The following is a 24,538-nucleotide window of genomic DNA, read 5'->3' on the forward strand; positions in this document are numbered from 1 at the left end:
GGCGAGGTATGTACTAACAGGCTGCACTGAGGTAAAAGCATGGCGAGGTATGTACTAACAGGCTGCATTGAGGGAAAAGCATGGCGAGGTATGTACTAACAGGCTGCATTGAGGTAAAAGCATGGCGAGGTATGTTCTAACAGGCCACACTGAGGTAAAAGCATGGCGAGGTATGTACTAACAGGCTGCACTGAGGTAAAAGCATGGCAAGGTATGTACTAACAGGCTGCATTGAGGTAAAAGCATGGCGAGGTATGTACTAACAGGCTGCATTGAGGTAAAAGCATGGCGAGGTATGTACTAACAGGCCACACTGAGGTAAAAGCATGGCGAGGTATGTACTAACAGGCTGCACTGAGGTAAAAGCATGGCGAGGTATGTACTAACAGGCTTCACTGAGGTAACAGCATGGCGAGGTATGTACTAACAGGCCACACTGAGGTAAAAGCATGGTGAGGTATGTACTAACAGGCCGCACTGAGGTAACAGCATGGCGAGGTATGTACTAACAGGCCACACTGAGGTAACAGCATGGCGAGGTATGTACTAACAGGCCGCACTGAGGTAACAGCATGGCGTGGTATGTACTAACAGGCCACACTGAGGAAAAGCATGGCGAGGTATGTACAAACAGGCCACACTGAGGTAAAAGCATGATGAGGTATGTACTAACAGGCCGCACTGAGGTAACAGCATGGCGAGGTATGTACTAACAGGCCGCACTAAGGTAAAAGCACAGACTGCTTGTCGCGGGAACTGAAAATGGCAAACTGTGCTTTTCCGTGTCATTCATATGCATTCTTGGGAGGGTGAAGGAGAAAGTGGGAGTTTCCCATAAAGAGATGGGAGGGGAAGCATAAAGTGCGCCTAATTATGTATTCTGCTGTATGTACAAAAACCGCCTGTGAAAGCACGCCTCTATTTTGCGGTGAATGTTATCTGCCTCTTAAAAGCAGTTGTAAAACAGGAAGTGGGTTTCCTGGCATATGCCTCCTGGTGAAATGGCAGCAGTAATCCGAGCAAGACGAAGACATAGGCCAAGGAGACGAGCTGCCACAAGGATCACACTTTTTCAGTGGAGTGAACAGGAAATCATTAAGCGTTACACATTAAGCAGCCATGCAATATTACAGTTACTGGAAGAAATCAAAGATGACATCATATCTCAGACTCAGCGTTCACATTCCATTCCAGCAGCTGTTAAACTCCTCGCTACGTTACACATACTGGCATCAGGATCATTTCAATCAGTCCTAGCATCAGCAGTGGGAATATGGCAGTCTGCACTCAGCCCTATCATAGCAACAGTACTTAACGCTTTGCTACAGCACAATTTACGGCATAGTGGGCGGAGAAAGGCGCTGATTACCTGATGAGCTGCAGGTTTGGTAAAAACTACGTGAGCTAAAGTATCACAGCGTGCTCTTTCTGTGGATTGGCCATGGTGCTGATAACGCTACATTCACAAATGTACGTACATGAGGGCCTCAGTGTTTTCTATCTGTAAATGAAATCCTGGAGGGACTGGAAGAACTCAGTGTTTTCTATCTGTAAATGTGTATCTGTGTCCATGCCACTATTTTATAACTCGTATTTCATCATTTGTAATTCAACTTAGTATTTTTCAATGGAAATTTATTTGTAAACCTCCTTTCAGATTCAGAATCCGAATCAGAAAACTTTATTAATCCAGAGGGGCAATTCATTTTTACAGTCTATCCCATAATATAATAAATAAAGTAGAAGAGTCATGACAGCAACACATCAACATGCCAACAAGAGTTAGATAATCGGTGTGGGTTCAGTAGCCGGATGAATGAAGGAACATAACAGCACCGGCCTGACGGCATAACTACACATTTACAGAAACAGTGCACGGTCGAGCTGAGTTTAGATTTTTCTGTTTCTTCCACAGAGAGCAGAGGTCTTTCTGCTAACCTTAATGATGTCACACTCGATCAAAGTTTGATAAGAGTTACACATAACTATTACATGTACTACTTGTGTGTCTCAAGTAGAAGATCAGCTCTCTCCAGTAGAAGATCCAGCTCTCTCCAGTAGATGGCGCTAATGCAACACTTATAGATATGCCACAATCATTCCTCGATATTCTTCGGCTGTGTTCGGCTGCTAACGGTCGGTCATCTCCGCCCCCGGCCCTCCACCCTGCTCGGTATTCTTCGGCTGTGCTCGGCTGCTAACTGTCGGTCATCTCCGCCCCCGGCCCTCCACCCTGCTCGGTATTCTTCGGCTGTGCTCGGCTGCTAACTGTCGGTCATCTCCGCCCCCGGCCCTCCACCCTGCTCGGTATTCTTCGGCTGTGCTCGGCTGCTAACGGTCGGTGTGTTCAAATCTTCGGCCGCAGCTCCTCCTGGAGACTGAAGTAAAGAAAGAGCCGACAGAAAAGAGGGAAAACAGACGACAAGAACAGATATACGGAGTCTGGAAGCGGAATGACGGTGCTGCAGGAACCTGTCCAGGTACAAACACATCTTCACTTCGTTGTCATGTGTTTATGAAGCGTGTTCCGGCGGCCTCAGCGGCCGGTCCAGTCCGCGGTGTGAGAGCCCTCTCTCCGCCACAGGCCCCCGCAGCCCGCCGCTAGCTACACGGGACGTTTTATTAAAAACCCCGGTAATTACAGGGAGGTTTGGTCTGCCAGGGGCCCTTTGGTTCAACACAATATTAGAGCCGTTTGGTTCAAGACTTTCACACTATGCTAGTTCAGATACCTGAGGTCGTATCAGTTTTTAGATTCCCGGTGGTTTCGTTACGAAATAAACTAAATGGAATAATTGATGTGATATTTGGTGATTTGCTTTATGTTTCTCGTCGCTTCGGCTTAGACTGAATACCCAACCTGTGTTTAGGTTAGATAATACGACGTTAAAAACATTAACTTGGCCTGTGGGTCGCAGTGTTAGCTCCACAGCAAACTGTTATTAAAGTTTATATTCTACCCGAACAGACCGTGTGTACCGAATACATCAGCGGGCCGTGTTGGTTGCTTAAAGGTCTTTAAGAGAGTTGTGTTTTTCTGCTGATGATAATAATAATAATCAGCCAGATCTCAAATGGAGTTTTGTATTATTAGCATCGCTAATGCTGAGAAGCTAACAGTGGAGCTAACGTTTAGCTGAGAGGCTTCAGTCAGCAGAAGTTCACCTCTAAAGGTTAGAAGTGAACATAAACGGGTTAGAAGAGAATTAAATCAAAGTGTCTGACTGCAGAGCAGCCGCAGCACTCTCTCTGGTGTTAGCCTCTCGTTGCTAGCATGCTAGCTAACAGCAGCTAGCTGCCGGTAACATGAAGAGTGTTAGCCATCAGCTGTTAGCTGCCATGTCAGATTAAACACAGTTAAAACAGACTGCAGTGACGTCAGTACGAATATCTGCTGGACCAAAATGACATCATCGCTACATTTGTGACATCATCAACAGAAATGAACTGTCTGTTGGTTCATGCAGCAGTTTGTGTTTTTATTACAGAGAAGATCAACAGAATCTCTGTTCTGTCCAATCACAGAGCAGGATACACTGCTGTTACCTGTCTCACAGAGCAGGATACACTGCTGATACCTGTCTCACTGCTGTTACCTGTCTCACAGCAGGATACACTGCTGATACCTGTCTCACTGCTGTTACCTGTCTCACAGAGCAGGATACACTGCTGTTACCTGTCTCACAGAGCAGGATACACTGCTGTTACCTGTCTCACAGAGCAGGATACACTGCTGATACCTGTCTCACTGCTGTTACCTGTCTCACAGAGCAGGATACACTGCTGTTACCTGTCTCACAGAGCAGGATACACTGCTGTTACCTGTCTCACAGAGCAGGATACACTGCTGATACCTGTCTCACTGCTGTTACCTGTCTCACAGAGCAGGATACACTGCTGATACCTGTCTCACTGCTGTTACCTGTCTCACAGAACAGGATACACTGCTGATACCTGTCTCACTGCTGTTACCTGTCTCACAGAACAGGATACACTGCTGATACCTGTCTCACTGCTGTTACCTGTCTCACAGAACAGGATACACTGCTGATACCTGTCTCATTGCTGTTTCCTGTCTCACAGAGCAGGATACACTGCTATTACCTGTCTCACTGCTGTTTCCTGTCTCACAGAGCAGGATACACTGCTGTTACCTGTCTCACTGCAGTTTCCTGTCTCACAGAGCAGAATACGCTGCTGTTACCTGTCTCACTGCTGTTTCCTGTCTCACAGAGCAGGATACACTGCTGTTACCTGTCTCACTGCTGTTTCCTGTCTCACAGAGCAGGATACGCTGCTGTTACCTGTCTCACTGCTGTTTCCTGTCTCACAGAGCAGGATACACTGCTGTTACCTGTCTCATTGCTGTTACCTGTCTCACAGAGCAGGATACACTGCTGATACCTGTCTCACTGCTGTTACCTGTCTCACAGAGCAGGATACACTGCTGATACCTGTCTCACTGCTGTTACCTGTCTCACAGAGCAGGATACACTGCTGTTACCTGTCTCACTGCTGTTACCTGTCTCACAGAGCAGGATACACTGCTGTTACCTGTCTCATTGCTGTTACCTGTCTCACAGAGCAGGATACACTGCTGATACCTGTCTCACTGCTGTTTCCTTTCTCACAGAGCAGGATACACTGCTGTTACCTGTCTCACTGAGCAGGATACACTGCTCTTACCTGTCTCGCTGCTGTTACTTGTCTCACTGCTGATACTAACTGAGCAGCTGTCTCACTGTCTGGGGAACGGAGATGGAGAGATGGTTAGCTGGACCAGGCGATTGTGTGTGTGTGTGTGTGTGTCTGTCTGTCTGTCTGCCTGTCTGTGTGTGTGTGTGTGTGTGTCTCTGTTTGTCTGTGTCTGTCTGATAGTGCAGGGCGTCCTCTCAGGGAGTTGGTTGTGAGGTGTGATTGTGTAGAAACTCTGTGTGTGTGTGTCTGTCTCTGTGTGTGTGTGTGTGTGTTTGTGTTTGTGAGTCTCTCTGTGTGTGTGTCTCTGTGTCTGTGTTTGTGTCTCTGTGTGTTTGTGTGTGTGTGAGTCTCTCTGTGTGTGTCTCTGTGTGTGTGTGTGTGTTTGTGTGTGTGAGTCTCTCTGTGTGTGTGTGTGTGTGTGTGTGTCTCTGTGTGTGTGTGTGTGAGTCTCTCTGTGTGTGTGTCTCTGTGTGTCTGTGTCTGTCTGATAGTGCAGGGCGTCCTCTCAGGGAGTTGGTTGTGAGGTGTGATTGTGTAGAAACAGCCCAGGCTAGGGTTAGGTCTCTCTTTATGAACAACAACTATCTGACATTAATCTCCACTTTGGTAAAGCTGATCAGACAGTTTGTCGTCATGGTAACCCTAACCCTCCTTAGCAGACAGAGGGGGGGCAGTTTGGTTTCCAGGTGGGCCTTCCCAGAGAGCCCTAAGGTCATGTGAAAACTATGATGAACACGTTCAGGCTGCTGTTATTTCTGTGTTCCAGAGGTTAGCCTGTTACATCAGTGTTAGCAGTATTTCATAACGTCCTTAAATGTCTTGTTCTGTCCACAACTCAAAGATCTTGAGTTTCCTGTCCCAGAGGAGAGAAGACACTAGAACATATTCATATTTAACAAGCTGACATCACACTAGTTTACCTGATTTATCATAAGAAATGACTCAAACTGATTCATGGATTATCAGAATAGTTGGAGAGGAATTTAATTGATTAATCTTTGCAGCTGTAGTACACAGTGTGTTACTGTAAATAAACATCCTGACTGACTGTAGAAACTCATCTGATTGGTCCGTTTACCTCTGACACTAATATGTGTTAATCTGAGTTCATATGACTCCTAGAAACAGTATATTCTGTTTGGATATTCCGAATAAGGTCTGTCTCTGTCTGATCATAAACCTGTCTCCCTCTCTGTGTTCAGGCTGCAGTGTGGCAGGCTCTGAACCACTACGCCTTCCTGGACGCCGTTTTCCTCGCTGAGAGACTCTACGCTGAAGGTAACACCTGTCTGTCTGAACACCTGTCTGTCTGTCTGAACAACTGTTTGTCTGTCTGTCTGTCTAACCTGTGTGTCTGTCTGTCTGTCTGTCAGTGAGGTCAGAGGACGCCCTCTACCTGTTGGCGACATGTTACTACCGCTCTGGGAAGCCGTATAAAGCATACCGGCTGCTGAAGGCCCACAGCTGCTCCACACCGCAGGTTAGATTCCTGCTGGCAAAATGCTGCGTCGAACTCAGCAAGTAAGAACACACATACACACACACACACACACACACACACACACACACACACACACACATACAGTGCTGCTCATAAGTATTCATACCCATGCTCAAGTTGACTAAAAAAAGGAATAAAAAAATCATCTTTTGGAAATTGATCTTAATGCCTTAATTAAAAAAATGAGGAAAAATCCAACCTTTTAAGGACACCAATTTGTTTTGTGAATGAATAATGTATTTTAAATAAATAAATGTTCTTCCTTAAAATACAGGGGCCATAATTATACATACCCCTATGTTAAATTCCCATAGAGGAAGGCAGATTTTTATTTTTAAAGGCCAGTTATTTCATGGATCCAGGATACTATGCATCCTGATAAAGTTCCCTTGGCCCCCACATCATCACATACCCTTCACCATACCCCCACATCATCACATACCCTTCACCATACCCCACATCATCACATACCCTTCACCATACCCCCACATCATCACATACCCTTCACCATACCCCACATCATCACATACCCTTCACCATACCCCCACATCATCACATACCCTTCACCATACCCCCACATCATCACATACCCTTCACCATACCTAGAGATTGGCATGGTTTTATTTCAGTTAGCCTAATAGCTGGTTTGATTTGCATTGATATGGATCTTATCTCAGTTAGCTATTAGGCTAACTGAAATAAAACCATGCCAATCTCTAGGTATGGTGAAGGGTATGTGATGATGTGGGGCTATTTTAATTCCAAAGGCCAAGGGAACTTTATCAGGATGCATAGTATCCTGGATCCTGGAATAAAAATCTGCCTGCCTCTATGGGAATTTAACATAGGGGTGTACTTACTTATCCATCCATCCATCCATCTTCGTCCGCTTATCCGGTCTCGGGTTGCGGGGGTAGCAGCTCCAGCAGGGGACCCCAAACTTCCCTTTCCCGAGCCACATTAACCAGCTCCGACTGGGGGATCCCGAGGCGTTCCCAGGCCAGTTGGAGATATAATCCCTCCACCTAGTCCTGGGTCTTCCCCAAGGCCTCCTCCCAGCTGGACGTGCCTGGAACACCTCCCTAGGGAGGCGCCCAGGGGGCATCCTTACCAGATGCCCGAACCACCTCAACTGGCTCCTTTCGACGCGAAGGAGCAGCGGCTCTACTCCGAGCTCCTCACGGATGACTGAGCTTCTCACCCTATCTCTAAGGGAGACACCAGCCACCCTCCTGAGGAAACCCATTTCGGCCGCTTGTACCCTGGATCTTGTTCTTTCGGTCATGACCCAACCTTCATGGCCATAGGTGAGGGTAGGAATGAAAACTGACCGGTAGATCGAGAGCTTTGCCTTCTGGCTCAGCTCTCTTTTCGTCACAACGGTGCGATAAATTGAATGTAATACCGCACCCGCTGCGCCGATTCTCCGACCAATCTCCCGCTCCATTGTTCCCTCACTCGCGAACAAGTCTCCAAGGTACTTGAACTCCTTCACTTGGGGTAAGGACTCATTCCCTACCTGGAGAAGGCACTCCATCGGTTTCCTGCTGAGAACCATGGCCTCAGATTTAGAGGTGCTGATCCTCATCCCAGCCGCTTCACACTCGGCTGCGAACCGATCCATTGAGTGCTGAAGGTCACAGGCCGATGATGCCATCAGGACCACATCATCTACAAAGAGCAGCGATGAGATCCCCAGCCCACCGAACTGCAACCCCTCTCCACCCCGACTACGCCTCGATATCCTGTCCATAAATACTACAAACAGGATTGGTGACAAAGTGCAGCCCTGGCGGAGGCCAACTCTCACCTGAAACGAGTCCGACTTACTGCCGAGAACCCGGACACAGCTCTCGCTTTGGTTGTACAGAGATTGGATGGCCCTGAGAAGGGACCCCCTCACCCCATACTCCCGCAGCACCTCCCACAGTATCTCCCGGGGGACCCGGTCATACGCCTTCTCCAGATCCACAAAGCACATGTAGACCGGTTGGGCATACTCCCAGGCTCCCTCCAGGATCCTTGCGAGAGTAAAGATCTGGTCCGTTGTTCCACGACCAGGACGGAATTCGCATTGTTCCTCTTCAATCTGAGGTTCGACTATCGACCGAACCCTCCTTTCCAGCACCTTGGAGTAGACTTTACCGGGGAGGCTGAGAAGTGTGATACCCCTATAATTGGCACACACCCTCTGGTCCCCCTTTTTGAAAAGGGGAACCACCACCCCGGTCTGCCACTCCTTAGGCACCGTCCCCGACTTCCACGCAATGTTGAAGAGGCGTGTCAACCAAGACAACCCCTCCACACCCAGAGCTTTAAGCATTTCTGGACGGATCTCATCAATCCCTGGGGCTTTGCCACTGTGGAGTTGTTTAACTACGTCAGCAACTTCCACCAGGGAAATTGACGAAAATCCCCTCATCATCCTCCAGCTCTGCCTCTACCATAGAGGGCGTATTAGTCGGATTTAGGAGTTCCTCAAAGTGCTCCTTCCACCGCCCTATTACCTCCTCAGTTGAGGTCAACAGCGTCCCATCCTTACTGTACACAGCTTGGATGGTTCCCCCGCTTCCCCCTCCTGAGGTGGCGAATGGTTTTCCAGAAGCACCTTGGTGCCGACCGAAAGTCCTTCTCCGAACTCCTCCCACACCCGCTGCTTTGCTTCTTTCACGGCAGAGGCTGCAGCCCTTCGGGCCCTTCGGTACCTTGCCACTGCCTCCGGAGTCCTCTGGGATAACATATCCCGGAAAGACTCCTTCTTCAGTCGGACGGCTTCCCTGACCACCGGTGTCCACCACGGTGTTCGTGGGTTACCGCCCCTTGAGGCACCTAAGACCCTAAGACCGCAGCTTCAGTAATGGAAACTTTGAACATTGTCCACTCGGGTTCAATGCCCCCAGCCTCCACAGGGATGCACGAAAAGCTCCGCCGGTACTTACTTATGCCCCCTGTATTTTAAGGAAGAACATTTATTTATTTACAATACATTATTCATTCACAAAGAAAATTGGTGTCCTTTTAAAGATTGGATTTTTCCTCATTTTTTTTTTAATTAAGGCATTAAAATCAATTTGCAAAAGATGATTTTCTTATTCCTCTTTTTAGTCAACTTTAGCATGGGTGTCCTAATTTTTTCACATGACTATACATATTATATATTATATAAGTCTATGGAGGAGACGGGAAGCAGATCAGCACGGTGCCTCAGACTGAGGGAGCCGGGGGCTTCTGCAGTGCATGTTGAAGGAAGACCCTGTACGACAGCAGCGGTAAGACAGGGCTGCTAGTCATTAGATGCTTGTCCCAAAGCTTCGGTCCGTGCACTCTGTCATACGAGTACGTTACCCCGGCAACGACGGCTACCGCTGTGACCGACCGTGTTTGTGATATAAACAATACAACGTGTGTGCATGTTCATAGAGGAACATGATTAGTCATTAACGATGGCCGCTGTGTAAAGCTATCTGAAGCCCAAACTGCCTTGACAAAGCTGTCTGTGTGGAATCAGCATGGCAGGTATTTAAACATCACGGCCTTGTCCCAGAGTTTAGACATCTAGATATATGAAAAGATAAACAATGAGACGTTTTTAATGAATGGACATGAAGCAACTAATATCAACATGGACAACATCATGAATGAACTAATTCTCTGTTTTGATAATGACCTGGCCAAAGTAACACAACATGTAGAAAGTTTAGTTTTCACAATGATTCATTGTAGGGTTATATTATCACAAATGTATCCAAAACTTGTTGCTTCTTAAAAATTATGACTTTTATTATTGTGTAATGTAAGAAGGACTTTAACAGTTTTGCCAGTCAAATTACCCCCACCCCCCCATTCAAAAAAAGGCTCAGGAGTTTTTTCACTTTAAGCCCTGTTAATATGTAAATAGTTATTTATTTCAAAATAATCTGTTAATGTTATGTAGCCTAGTCACTGTTTTCAATAAATAGTTCATAAGCCTTCTTTTGACTAGTTTTTACTGAACCCAGCCATCACACACTGCAACGTCACATCCTACACACACACAGAGAGACACACACAGAGAGACACACACACACACACACACACACACAGAGACACACACACACACACACACACACACACACACACACACACACACACACACACAGAGACACACACACACACACACACACACACACAGAGACAGACACAGAGACACACACACACACACACACACACACACAGAGAGAGAGAGAGACACAGATAGAGACACACACACACAGAGGCACAGACACAGAGAGAGACACAGAGACACACACAGACACACACACACACACACACACACACAGTTTATTTTCTGTTTAAGAAGCTTTTATTTTAAGACACATCTGATATGAAACAACAGAAGTGACTTCATCTGTCTGTCTCTCCACCTGTCTGTCTCTCTCTCTCTCCACCTGTCTGTCTGTCTGTCAGGCTGGCTGAAGGAGAGCAGGTTCTGATTGGTGGAGTGCTGAACAAACAGAAGAGTCAGGATGACATCATCACAGAGTTTGGAGACTCTGCCTCCTTCACCCTCTCATTATTGGGACATATTTACTGGTAAACGTCTGACCCTGTTTTCACCTGAGTGATCAGATCACAAGTGGACAGCTCAAAGTACTGTTGAAAACACTCTCCGGACGCATTGACATCAGATCGTTTGAGCCCCATGTGTCCATATTGTAATAGCAGTGAGAACGGGAACGTGTCCTGTGTCCACATTAAAGACCACCTGCTCAACTGTCAGTGCAAATCCGTAGGCCACCCTACTCATTCAAAGTCTTTCTCATGTCACAGAACACTGAGTGAATCGTGTGTTTTGGATGTTCTTATCATATTCTGTTAGTAGTGTTTGTGTGTGTGTGCGTGCGTGTGCGTGTTTTTCTTCCTACGTGCTGCCTGCTCCTATATCCCTGGCTGTCTCCATCTCTTGGCAGCGCTGTTGCCTTGAAAATAACGTTATTTTTAGTTTGATAAAACATCCCCGAATTCACCAATGTAGGACATTAGTGTAGGACACACAGAGACACATTGTACAGACAGTTGAAAACACATGTACTGTACCTAGAGCTGTCCACTTGGGATCGGATCACTCAGATCAGACTTTAATACCAGGTGGGAACAGGCCTGGTGTTAGAATTAAATCTAGCTTGGATATGAAAGAGATGGTTCCCTCTAGCCTCAGTTTTCCCATAGATCAGTGCTTTACTGGCCCAGAAAAAACACGTGTGGTATACATGTACATGTTTTAGTTCTTAAATCATGTGACATAGCTAACTTTTCCTGCGTTGTTATGAAGAGGATAAGACGTACTGATCAAGAAAATATCAGATATTTAAAGTAAAAGCGTTTTATTTTAACAACTGGTAACAAGTGTGTTTCCTCCTCGTGTTTATATTGTAGTAATCTGAATATGTGCCAGCCGTGTTTACTGGGCTATTTGAAAGATCCATTTTTACCATAGACAGTATATAAATGGACCAGCAGGTCCCGTGTCTCTGGACGGAGACCAGTGAAGTCTCTTTCCCGGTGATGGCTGAGCGTTACTGAGCAGCCTCCAACTGAGCTTGAAGACGTAGATGTGACGTGAGCAACCTGTCTGAAAGTTGGAAGTCTTCTGGTAGCTGTGCCAAGAGAAATCTCAATCATTCCCAATCTAGCAGAGACGGAGAGCGTAGGTATATGTAAGGAGATAACATAGACACAGGCTAATTATTGATCACTAAAATGATAGTTAACATTAGTAATTAAACTTAAACAGCTAATGGAAGTCCAAACTGCCTGAGATCTTCTCCTGTACTATACGGTAATTCCTCTACTATGAGACAGTAAGTCTCGTGGTTATGACCCAATCGTTAGCCTATTTTTATAAAAACGTCTGCTACGGAGCCATAACGTGAGCTACAAGGTAATGGAGCCTTTTATACATTGTCGTGTTTCTTTAGAAATAAACAATGGACAAATAGAGTCTTTAAACTCTTCAGATGTAAAGTTATTCTCTGTCAAAGTGACGTCAAAATGAATGGCAGTCAATGGGATGCTAACGGGAGGTGATGGCTTGGTAGCAACAAAATGGCTCCATAGGAGCTACGCGTTGTGGAGAGAGGCTTACCCTTGGTTTTTACTGGATAATCCATTATTTTATCCCAAACCTGCTGTTACTGGTGTTATTGATTTTAGACCCACTGATTAATGACCTGTCTCTCCTTCCCTGTCTGTCTGAACACCTGTCCATCTGTCTGTCTCCATCCCTGTCCGTCTGTCTGTCTCTCTCTGAGCAGCAAGACAGATCGTGTTGCTAAAGGTGCCGAGTGTTTTCAGAGAAGTTTAACTCTCAACCCGTTCCTCTGGTCGCCTTTCCAGAACCTCTGTCACCTAGGTAACACACACACACACACATACACACACACACACACACACACACACACAAAGACGGACACAGAGACACACATAGACACACACACATAGAGACACAAAGACGGACACACACACACTCACTCACAGACACACACTCACACACAGACACACACACACACACACACACACACACACACACTCTAACTATCCTCACTGTGTGTTTCAGGAGAGAAACCAGATCCAGATCAGGTCTTTAGGTTGTCGTCTCTACAAAACTCTTTAGCCCCACCCCCTCCGCCTATTAGCCCCGCCCAGAACCCCTCCCACCGCCTAGACACCGCCCTCATGGAGACGCCCCAGGACACACTGGTATGTAACACAGACGCACCTCTAATACTCTCTGAACAAAGGGAACGGTAATCAGATTACTAGATGATGGTACTCATGTTAATGTATATAAACATATTCTTTTGGGGAGAGAGATGTCTCATTATAGTTGTGTGAACAGACATTTTCCTTCAGACTGACATAAAGTATGTCTTCAACTCTGTGTGTAAAAAGCAGATCCAGTAATGCCTTTTCCATTCACAGATACAAACTGGATTAACAAATCCGTCTGTTTGATTTGTGCAACTTGTTTGTGTATTTGCAGATAAGGATTAAAAAACAGAATTTTAAGTTCCATGTACTGTCTTTACCTTTCTTGATGTTTTGCCGTGGTGTGGTTTCAGTGTCGGTGGAGATATCATATTGAATCTTAACTTACAACACAGTTCTCAGTACTGAAATATGTGTTTGTCTGCAGGAGTTGAATCGTTTGAATCTAGAATCGTCTAACGGAAAGCTGACGTCTGATTTGTCGGTGTCCTACATCGACTCCTCCCTCATCTCCCCGGAGACCGGCTCCCTGTTGGGTAACACGGTTTCCATGGCATCAGCTGGCTCCTTATTGGCTAAACAGAACAAGCCCAAGAGTGGGCGGAGTTTACTGGGAGGCCCTGCAGCCCTCAGCCCGCTGACGCCCAGGTGAGTTATTCAACAACAGCTGGACGGATACAGCTGTGCTCACATGACTCTTCGTACACTGGTTTGAAGGACAAGTTCACTTTTACAGAACAGGTGTGTGTGTGTGTGTCTGTGTGTGTCTGTAGTTTTGGTATCCTGCCCCTGCCCCTGGAGCCCAGCCCTGGAGACCCCACATATCTACAGAACTATTCAGCTACCATGGAAACACAATCTACAGCTCCCAGCAAGAAGGTACACACACATTGACACTTCTTTATATAGATGAATAAAATCCAGAAATGGATCTTTTAATATCTGTCTTTTCACCATGGGTGCAGAAGTAAAAAGTCCTTTAAACAACCTTTTTCAGTTTCTCAGTTCTTAATGTAAACATTAACCTGGTGCATTATAAAAATATATCTGGTTTTCTGCCGTATCATTTGCTCTCGCCATAGTGTGACTAGTCTCGCTTTGCCAGACCCTCCTCCAAAGCGTGCTGAAGGAGGGTCTGGCTACTCCACATAGCATTCGGGGATGGGAGGAAAACGTGATCTGGTTTAATGGCATTTCTTTGACCCAATCAGAATCTACTTGGGCGGTGCTAAACTCCGCACAGAGCAGCTGCAAAATAGTAGCCTGGCTCCGCCCTCCTACGTACTACTGCTCAATTTTCATTTTCCTTCAGTTTCAGTTTAGTTTATTTATGGAAGGGGACAGCGCAATTTAATAAAACACATGATTTCCCATGGGTTAAAAAAGCCAGAATTAGCCAAAAGGCTATTTTTCATCTGTAGTCCCCTGCCTTCAATGTTAAAAAAGGCTTTTTAAAATACAAAAAAACAACACAAGCAAAACAAAACTTAGCATAACGCGTCACAGAGACAGAAAACAACAAAACAAAATATAACACATAACTTAGCATAAAACAAGACACAACGGAAAAACAGAAAGATATACAACAAGGCAATACAACACGGTATAAAGTAAAAAAATATATATATGAATTAGAACAGACACAGCCATTAAGAACAATAAAATCAGTATTAAACTAGGGGGAAACAATAAGTAAAATTCATATATGTTTACTCAAACTAACAGAATAATAAATGGTGTTAGTGCTGACATGTATATGTATTGACCATCCAGTGTTTTAGCTGCTTAGTAAAAGACGTATATGTGTTTAACTGTCTGATGTGGTTTGGGATTGAGTTCCACTCTCTTGACCCTCTGATGGACCAGGCTGACTGACTAAAAGAACTTTTCCACAGCGGAATAACACAGTCTCCTCTTGAGGATCCCCTTGTGACTCGTGCAGTGTCTGATCTTCTGTTGATATAGGCTCCAAGTGGCGGTGGAGCTAGGTTGTGAGTCCATCTTCTTCCGCTTATCCGGTAACGGGTCGCGGGGGTAGCAGCTCCAGCAGGGGACCCCAAACTTCCCTTTCCCGAGCCACATTAACCAGCTCCGACTGGGGGATCCCGAGGCGTTCCCAGGCCAGTTGGAGATATAGTCCCTCCACCTAGTCCTGGGTCTTCCCCGAGGCCTCCTCCCAGCTGGACGTGCCTGGAACACCTCCCTAGGGAGGCGCCCAGGGGGCATCCTTACCAGATGCCTGAACCACCTCAACTGGCTCCTTTCGACGTGAAGGAGCAGCGGCTCTACTCCGAGCTCCTCACGGATGACTGAGCTTCTCACCCTATCTCTAAGGGAGACACCAGCCACCCTCCTGAGGAAACCCATTTCGGCCGCTTGTACCCTGGATCTCGTTCTTTCGGTCATGACCCAACCTTCATGACCATAGGTGAGGGTAGGAATGAAAACTGACCGGTAGATTGAGAGCTTTGCCTTCTAGCTCAGCTCTCTTTTCGTCACAACGGTGCGATAAATTGAGTGTAATACCGCACCCGCTGCGCCGATTCTCCGACCAATCTCCCGCTCCATTGTTCCCTCACTCGCGAACAAGACCCCAAGGTACTTGAACTCCTTCACTTGGGGTAAGGACTCATTCCCTACCTGGAGAAGGCACTCCATCCGTTTCCTGCTGAGAACCATGGCCTCCGATTTAGAGGTGCTGATCCTCATCCCAGCCGCTTCACACTCAGCTGCGAACCGATCCAGTGAGTGCTGAAGGTCACAGGTCGATGATGCCATCAGGACCACATCATCCACAAAAAGCAGCGATGAGATCCCCAGCTCACCAAACTGCAACCCCTCTCCAACCCGACTACACCTCGATATCCTGTCCATAAATACTACAAACAGGATTGGTGACAAAGCGCAGCCCTGGCGGAGGCCAACTCTCACCTGAAACGAGTCCGACTTACTGCCGAGAACCCGGACACAGCTCTCGCTTTGGTCGTACAGAGATTGGATGGCCCTGAGAAGGGTTGTGAGTGACTTTATATATCAGACATACGTTTACATATTTCATTAGGTCTTCCCAGCTTAAAAGCTGGTACTTCTTCAAAATTAAGCAGTGATGGAAACGCTTAGTTTTTTTATCTAAAGTTTTTATGGCTTGTTTGTAACGTGATTCAAGTGGTTTCAGTGTGCTATTGTTTGACTGGGACCAGCTTGTCAAACAATAATTCAGATGGGTGGAAATCATAGAATGTAAAAACATTTTGGCAGCCTCTGTAGACGTGATTTCTGATGGAACGAAAATTAGCAACATTTAACCTGATTGTTTTACAGATTTATTTCACATGTGACTTAAAGGAGAGGTTCGAGTCAATTAGCACCCCAAGATTAGAGGTTGACCGATTAATCGGCCGATTCTTGGCATTTTTTTACATAATCGGCATCGGCCAATATCAAGCCGATTAATAAGCAGGCGCATCTGCGGGCAGCCTAGTGTTAAAAACATAAATAGGCGACATTTTTTACAGCGTACCCAGACCAGCTGCCTCCAGCCCCTCCCCTCGTGAATTCTTGCGCCGTGTGTCTCGCAGCCACTTCAGGTTCAGACGCTACCGTTAGCAGTAGCATGTTGCTGGTGTTCTTACCGTGGGATTAACTGTACTAATAAAACCGTACAAAACACCGCGGCCACACCGCTGTGGAAGCTCCCCGAATGTCATTTATCAGAGTCTGGTTGTTACCCCTGTCCGTGGCAGTCTCATCCACTCCTATAACGGAGCTAACTGGAGCTAACCGCTAACGGCGCTAATCGTTGCTAACAGAGCCTTCAGTCCTCCGTGCCTGTATCCATTAACTGCATCTATGGACTTGAGCACGAATAAAACCCTTAATTTTATTAAATTGGCTGGATGAGTTTTAAATTACAACTCAGAGTTGTTTGAATGACAGAAATGTGCTCAGATAAGATCCTGATGAGGTCAACAGGACATGCAACAGTAGGATCCCCAAAACACAGAGAAACACTTCAACTAATGAACAATGATCTAACAAACCAGGTGAAGAAGAAGTGACTTTAGATAGTCCTAGTCTGATGTGATTCAACAGGAGTTAGGAGGAAATAGTGTTGAGATTAATAATAACGTCACTTTCTGTGAAGCAGATTTGTATTCTCAGAAGTTTAATAAATGCTGCTAAGTGCACTAAACTTTATTTTTTCATTGAAAGGTTTATTTGACAAAGTTTATTTTCTTCTTACCGGTTTCGTTTATTTATATATTTTTCATACATTATTTATACAATATAGGCTACAGTATGTTTTTACATTATACGTGTAGATTGGTGAAGTGTTCAATAAATGTTTTTGTTGAGAAATTCTGTGTATATTAGTGTTACGTTTTATTTTTCAAATAGAGGTTTAAAAACAAGCACATATCGGCCAAATATCGGCTAAAATAAATCGGCAGCATTAATCGGCCATCGGCTGACCCTGATTTCTAAAGATCGGCATCGGCCAGAGAAAAACCATATCGGTCGACCTCTACCCAAGATATTTAAATTCCTTCACAACCTGTAATTTTACTGGGTTTGCGGTATGTTCTTGGGTTTTCTCCAGCCAAATCTTTGGCGGTCCAGTCAGCGAACAGAGGGAGTGGCTGAGAACAATGATGTTGAGGTTGTGTGCTAGTTTGAGTTGTAGTTCCGTAATGGCGGTGGAGAAAGATGCGAGCGAAGCCATTCGGTCCGTTGTGGCAACGCTGCAGAATATCCAGAAGTTAAAGCCCGAGCAAGAACAATCTTTGCTGAGTTGTGTTGGTGGCCATGATGTTTTGGCCCTCCTCCACATGGGGTTCGGGAACAGTTTGATTTTCTGGCTCGCTCCGTTAGCGGTGAAGGAGTTGGCTAAGGCTAACGCTAGCGATGCTAAGCTGACGTCACAACCAAACGTTAGTGATTGGTTATGGCAGATCCAGAGTGGCTCTGGGCAGATCCAGTAGTTTTAAACTTCAACAGAGAACCCACCTTCAAGGAAGTTAACACTTATTAATGGAAGTGGCCAGACTCTCTGGACCAATGAAATGGACCAGAGTCCAGGCTAGCAAAATAGTCGTGCGAGAGAAACCTCAGATTGGACAGATAGTCTAGCTAGCTGTCTGGATTTACCCTGCAGAGATCTGAGGAGCAGTTAACCATAGTCCTCAGAAATTGGCGAGTACTCCTTGCCTTCGATGGTTGGATTGGTTAGGGTTAGAGTAAGAATACCAGGGTAAGCCAATCGGAGGCAGAGGGACGCTATGACACACCACACTCCCTGCTGGTCACTCCAGACATGCTCACAAAGCTATCCTGCTCCTCTCCACTCTACAGAGCAGATTTCTTTTCATCATGGGTGTCTGTCTCTCTCTCCGTGTGCCTGATCGCCTGTTTCGATCTACACACAGCTGAGAAGTCAAGACAGCCCAAATCACCATCAACCTGGTGATTTATTTTGAAATGTGTTTTTATTTTGTAAAGCATCCAGCTTCCCTGTGGCCTTCCTGTGTTTGGTTACATACCCGGCTTAACACATTCGCTCGCAGATCGCAGAAGAAATAGTGGAACCTCTTCAGTTAGGCTTTACTTTAGTTCCACATTACGTGCATTAATTGTGGGCATTATTGGTGATCTCCCAATCGCATATTTTTAATGTTAATAATCGGTGGGTGATCAATCGAGGCATCGCTAGTTCTAGAACTACAATGGTTCCTAGTTCTAGAACTACAATTGTTCCTAGTTCTTGAGGTGCGGACACAATAAAAAAGGGGAGGTGTCCTTTTATACTTCCTGTTAGTAATCTGTCACTTTGTCTCTCCTGTCTGTCTCTCACCTGACTGTCTGTCCGTCTCTCCTGTCTGTCTGTCTGTCTGTCTGTCTGTCTGGCAGTCTGTGTCCAGAATCAGTCAGTCAAAGTCTGTCTTCAGTCAGAGTGGAAACAGCAGAGATGTTCTCCCCATCCCCTTCAACCAATCACAGACCTCTGCCGCTCACACCAGGTAACTATAGCAACCAATCCCAGACCTCCCACCCTCCAGGTGAATGTGTCATTACCTGTAAGTTGTAGTTGGGCTCACCAAATATAACTAAAACGTTATGTTGCAAGCTATCATAAGCTAATGATAATTGTAACGTTAGGAACTTTAACCCTTTTAAAGTTAGTTAACTCACAGCTAACTTCACTGTCCATTTCAAGACTCCACAGTAAGAGTTACACAAATAAAAATAACGTTATCCACAGTCAGTAGCTAGTGTTACTCACACTTTTGGCTTGACGTGCTCTTCTTCCATTCTTGGTGGAAATGTGTTCCTGTCGCGTTATTATGAATCCCACTCGCTTTCTAGTTAGGGTCCTAGAATGGCGATCCTGAAAATATGGTCCTGAAAGTGCTGCCTGTGTGGAGAGTAAAGCAAATGGTTTGTGTTGACTGCTCGCCTCACAGCTTTCTCCAGAACCATTGTACCCCGAAATATCTTCCAGAAGGACCCCACTGTGTACTACTGACTGAGGAAAACATACTTCTACATTTACCTGACAGAGAAATGTTACTGGTTACGTTGCAGATTCAGATTCTACTTAGAAAATATCACATTAAAATAAGGGCGTACTCATACTTGGACCAGTCGCTTCTAAACGCGCCGAGCACCCAGCTGGCATGCACTCACACTGCAATAAAACATTCAGGCCACAGCACGCTTAGGTCATTATGATGCTGGACTCGCCGTTAATCTGCATGGTAAGAACCAGACCCAGGCACGTTTAGCGATACACTGATGCGTACCGTACAGTCCAACCGGACCGTGCCCACCCCTTTCAGGCGGGACGACACGGAGCGATCACACCAGTCAAATGAACGGACTCTGGGGTGAACGTGCTCGGGCTGTTTAACTGGGCCAAGTGTGATGCATCATTAGCACAACCTGTGGACGCACAATACTGCAGAATTTCTGTTTGGGTCTGTTTATTCATTAATCCTGCACACAGCGGCTGCTTAGTTTTATTTACAGTTTATTATTAAATGTGACGCTTTCTGTCTGATGACCTGTCTGTCTGATGACCTGTTCGTCTGATGACCTGTCTGTCTGTCTGATGACCTGTCTGTCTCTCAGTGGCTCCCCTCAGGTCCTCAGTCCCAGTATGTCTGGTCCTCCAAACGTTCAGCCCAGAAGAAGCTCCAGACTGTTCACTAGTGCCAGCTCTACTGCCAAGGTAACCCTATTACTACATTACTACAGTAATACTGTATATTACTACAGTATTACTACTGTAGGGCCAGCTCTACTGCAGTAAGACTTTCAGGATAATGTTTAAATATAAACAATGTAATGTTTTCAGTTACTTAAAGGTGTCAAACTAAAGTAATTTCTTACTTTCTAACAAATATTTTACACGTTTTGTCTTTACAAGATCGGGTTAAAGGAAGCTTACAGTGGGGAGTTAGCCCTGTGCCCGCAAACAGACCGGATACTGGGTCATACTGAATGTGTCCGAACAGGGACACAGTTACGTTAGTACTACCATACTGTACTGCCTTAACTAATACTAGTAAACTAAAGTACTGCTGCCTACTAACGTCGGTCTCTGTCTGTGCAGGAGAACAGCAAGAAGTTAAAGATGAAGTTTCCTACGAAGATCCCCAACAGGAAAACTAAATGTAAATCAGCAAAGACGTCAAATAGCAGCAACCTCAACGAGAGCCTGGACATCCTGAGACTGGATCCCAGTCTGAGTCTACCAGACACCAAGATCCCCCAGTACCAGAGGGCTGCTGCAGGTAATCTATTACTAACACTATAACTACTGAGTGTCAGCCCAAACGTTTTCAGCTTCTATAGTCAGAACCAGAGCTGCAACTACCGATCTGTGGATTATTATCTGGGTGAATGAATGAGTTGTTTGCTCTCTAAAATGTCAGAAAATGGTAAAAAAAAAAAAAGAAAAAAAAAAAGGTGGATCAGTGATTCTCAAACTCAAAGATTTTCAGTTCACTGTCACAGAGGAGAAAAGAAACTACAAGATATTCACATTTTAAAGCTGACATCACACAAGTTTCACTTTTTTATTATAAAACATGACTCAAACTGATTAATGGATTATCTAAATAAATTTAGCACACAAAGTAAGGAAATTTGTGTTTGGTAGATTATTTCTCTGTGGTAACAATTCTTTTTGGCAATAAATGTTATACCGTTGGAAAGCCTGTTTAGTTCCCTTTCAAATGGTGCCCCATTTATAAGGAACATGCATTTGCGGGATGAGCAGCAGCGCTGAGTATGGGGGATGAGCCCATGAAAAATTTGCCAAATCTTCTCTGCCAATGCCAAACAGCTTATTCTGCCATTGACTGGTTTGGTGGATTGGATGATTGAAGTTTGAAGAAACAAGACATATTGGCCATTGAACAATGTATTCATTTCACAAACAGGAGCCTCAGTAGCGTGAGGAAGAACCATACACAGCCACAACAGCCTGGCTCCTCCTCCTCATGCTGGTCACCAGCCTGGTCACACACTGCTGTGGGATGGCATCCTAGCATTTGTCGCAAGTCAGCCAACGTGGTTGTGTTGGTCACTCTGGCACCAACAGCACGCCCAAGCTGATCCCACAAGTGTTTTTTTTATTTATTTATTTATTTGACAGGGACAATACAAACAGACATAGTGACAAAAACAAAGCTCGTCACTGAAGTGCTGCATAAAAAGTTTATAGCAAATGCTAATTTTCAACTCCAGTCCCTGGTTGGGCTTTTATACAAAATAAAATTTACATACTTAACTATTTCAATTCAAAAAATCAAAACATGATATATAAACAACTCCAGTCCTAATAAATAGAATAATAAACATAGTATAAAAACATGCATATCAAATACAAATCTGACCTAATTAAAAATGAATACACTTTTGGTTTGTTTTTAACCAGTTTTTGAGCCTGAAGGTAAACACTCTAAAGTCAGTTCTAGTCTTGATGTTAGACGGTAATGAGTTCCAGAGTTGAGAGCTCTTCACAGAGAAGGTCGTCTGACCTAAGCTGGTCCTGAAGTATGGTAGTTTGCAGTCATGATTTGAGGAACTTCTAGCGACTCTGGTGCTGCTCAGTCTCTCAACAAATGAACTTAGTGGTTTAGGTGCTAAATGATTAATGCACTTATGAATTAATTTAAGGAAGCAAAAATTGCTAAAGCTCTCAAAATTCATTACATTATATTTCTTAATGATGGTACAATGATGGTAACGTGTTGGTTTTTTATCCATGATTTTTATAGCTCTGTTGTATACGGAACCTATGCATTTGGTTGCAGTGGGAGCGGCTTGTGCCCATGCTGTCATGCAGTACGATATACAAGTAAAAATCATAGCATGCATGTATAGCAGGGCTGCCTGTTTTGGGATGTAGCTTCTGATTAGTTTGAAACAGTTGAGATTACTTTGTATTGTTTTTAAGATTTTCTTTATGTGCTTGTCAAATTTTAGTTGAGGATCTAGAACCAATCCTAGATATTTAAATTCTGTAACTGGATGAATTTCTTTATTTTGTATATTAATATTAAATCTACCTTTTTTAAATCAAGTTTTTTTAATGGAAAAGCACATGGAAACTGTTTTTGAGAGATTTAGAGCTAACTGATTTTGAATGAGCCATTGTTGGATGTCAGACATACTAGTGGATAGTACAGCTGCAGCCTGCTCAGGTGACCTAGCAGGTGCATAAAGAACGGCATCATCCGCATATAGCTGACAACTGGCATCTGAGCAGTGCAGAGGTAGGTCATTTATAAAGAGACTAAACAGCAAAGGGCCAAGTATAGAGCCCTGAGGAATACCCATTTTTATGTTTGAGGGTGCAGATATGTTTTGATCAATTTTAACACACTGCACTCTGGACTGGAGATAAGATGTAAACCACAACACTGCCTCATTTGAAAAATTAAAATGTAACATTTTAGATAAAAGCAAACTATGATTGACCGTATTGAATGCCTTTCTGAGATCAATAAATACAGCTCCCACCACATTACCCTTGTCCAGGGACTTTTTAACATTTTCAATTAAACAGCAGTTTGCTGTTTCAGTTGAATAACCTGGTCTAAACCCAAACTGGTGTGGATGGAGTAGCTGTCTGGCTTCTAAATGGTCATTCAATTGCGCTACTACAACTTTTTCAATAATTTTAGATAAAACTGGTAAAATTGATATAGGGCGATAATTACTCATTGAGTCTAGGCTACCACTTTTGTACACAGGGATGATTATTCCTTTTTTCCATGCACTGGGAAATGTACTGGTTCTTATGGATAGATTAACAAGATGGGTCAATGGTTTGACAAGAACATCCTTATACTTTTTAAGAAAACAACTATTCATCCTAAAAATGTCATCAGACTTGGAATTTGATAGTTTAGTGATTATTTCTGCAACTTTTGTATCCGACACCTCTTTAATATAAAAGGAATCTGTTGCAGTGACTATCAGTGAATGATTAAGAGGATTCACAGGCTGGAATTCCTTTGTTAATTCTTTAACAGATTGTACAAAGTATGAATTGAATCCATCAGCCATAGTGGCACAATCGGTTATAATATTGCCATTGATGTTAAGTTCTGTAATCTTTTTGTGTTTATTTGATTTATTAGTCAGATTATTTAAATGCCTCCAAAGTGAATTATTGTTACCTTTAGCACTGTCAATTAGATGAGTGTAATATGTCACTTTTGCTTTCTGCAGCTCACTTACGACTTTATTCCTTAAACTTCTATAAATCAGGAGATCGGTATTAAGTTTAGATTTTAAAAATGTTTTCAAAGCTAAATCTCGCTTTTTCATGAGTTTTCGTATTTCATTAGTTATCCAGGGCACCGTAGAATCTTTTTGTTTAGATTTTATTTGCTTTGTAAATTTTTCCATCAGACTTGTAATAGATGTAGTCATGGAGTTACAACACTCCTCTACATCATCTAGTGTCATAATTTGTTCCCAGTTTATGTTTTTAAGTTCTCTTTCAAATTGCAGAATTTTACCTTTCGGTAGAATGAATTGTATTTTTTCATAATCGGGTTTACCAAAGTACTGCAGGCGCTTCTTCGTCAGTTTCCTGACAGTCAAAGTCATGTTGTGGTCCGAGAGTCCAGTAATCAAATTATAAATCCTTGTTATTCATTCTGGTCTGTTAGTAAATACCAAGTCAATGAGAGTCTTAGTCTGCCTTGTTATCTTTGTGGGTCCTACAATCATTTGTCGATAGTTAAATTTTGTCATATATGCTGTTTTTGTTTACAGTTTTTGTCAGACCAGTTAATATTGTAGTCACCATACCATATTGTCTCTCTATAAGAGTCCAGTTGTTTAACTATAACATTTAATTCATCATAGAACTTAACATTATGAGAAGGTGGATAATAAAGGACAGAAATATTAAAATTCATAGAAGGCGATAGGGTTACATTTATGGCTAGACATTCCAGGGTGGTGTTCAGATCGATTAATTGACATTTAAATGTGTCTTTGATGTATATTAATACTCCTCCCCCTTTGCCTGTCATTCTGTCCTTTCTAAAGCACTGATACCCAGCAATG

At 44.2% G+C, this 24,538-nt stretch overlaps 1 protein-coding gene across 1 annotated transcript in view; it reads left to right on the forward strand.

Annotated features, from left to right (window-relative positions):
- Positions 1-2,278: 2,278 nt before the first annotated feature.
- cdc27 (cell division cycle 27) overlaps positions 2,279-24,538 on the forward strand; it is a 38,000-nt gene continuing 15,740 nt past the window's right edge. Inside the window, exons 1-11 of the mRNA XM_031318537.2 lie at positions 2,279-2,480; positions 5,901-5,976; positions 6,072-6,219; positions 10,646-10,771; positions 12,493-12,590; positions 12,795-12,937; positions 13,374-13,594; positions 13,720-13,825; positions 18,854-18,963; positions 20,075-20,174; positions 20,559-20,739. Coding sequence (XP_031174397.1) covers positions 2,454-2,480; positions 5,901-5,976; positions 6,072-6,219; positions 10,646-10,771; positions 12,493-12,590; positions 12,795-12,937; positions 13,374-13,594; positions 13,720-13,825; positions 18,854-18,963; positions 20,075-20,174; positions 20,559-20,739 — 1,336 coding nt within the window. The 5' untranslated portion in view covers positions 2,279-2,453. The remainder of the gene's footprint in view (positions 2,481-5,900; positions 5,977-6,071; positions 6,220-10,645; positions 10,772-12,492; positions 12,591-12,794; positions 12,938-13,373; positions 13,595-13,719; positions 13,826-18,853; positions 18,964-20,074; positions 20,175-20,558; positions 20,740-24,538) is intronic.

The sequence above is a fragment of the Sander lucioperca genome, chromosome 21 (assembly GCF_008315115.2).
Source record: "Sander lucioperca isolate FBNREF2018 chromosome 21, SLUC_FBN_1.2, whole genome shotgun sequence".
In the NCBI taxonomy this organism is placed as follows: domain Eukaryota; kingdom Metazoa; phylum Chordata; class Actinopteri; order Perciformes; family Percidae; genus Sander; species Sander lucioperca.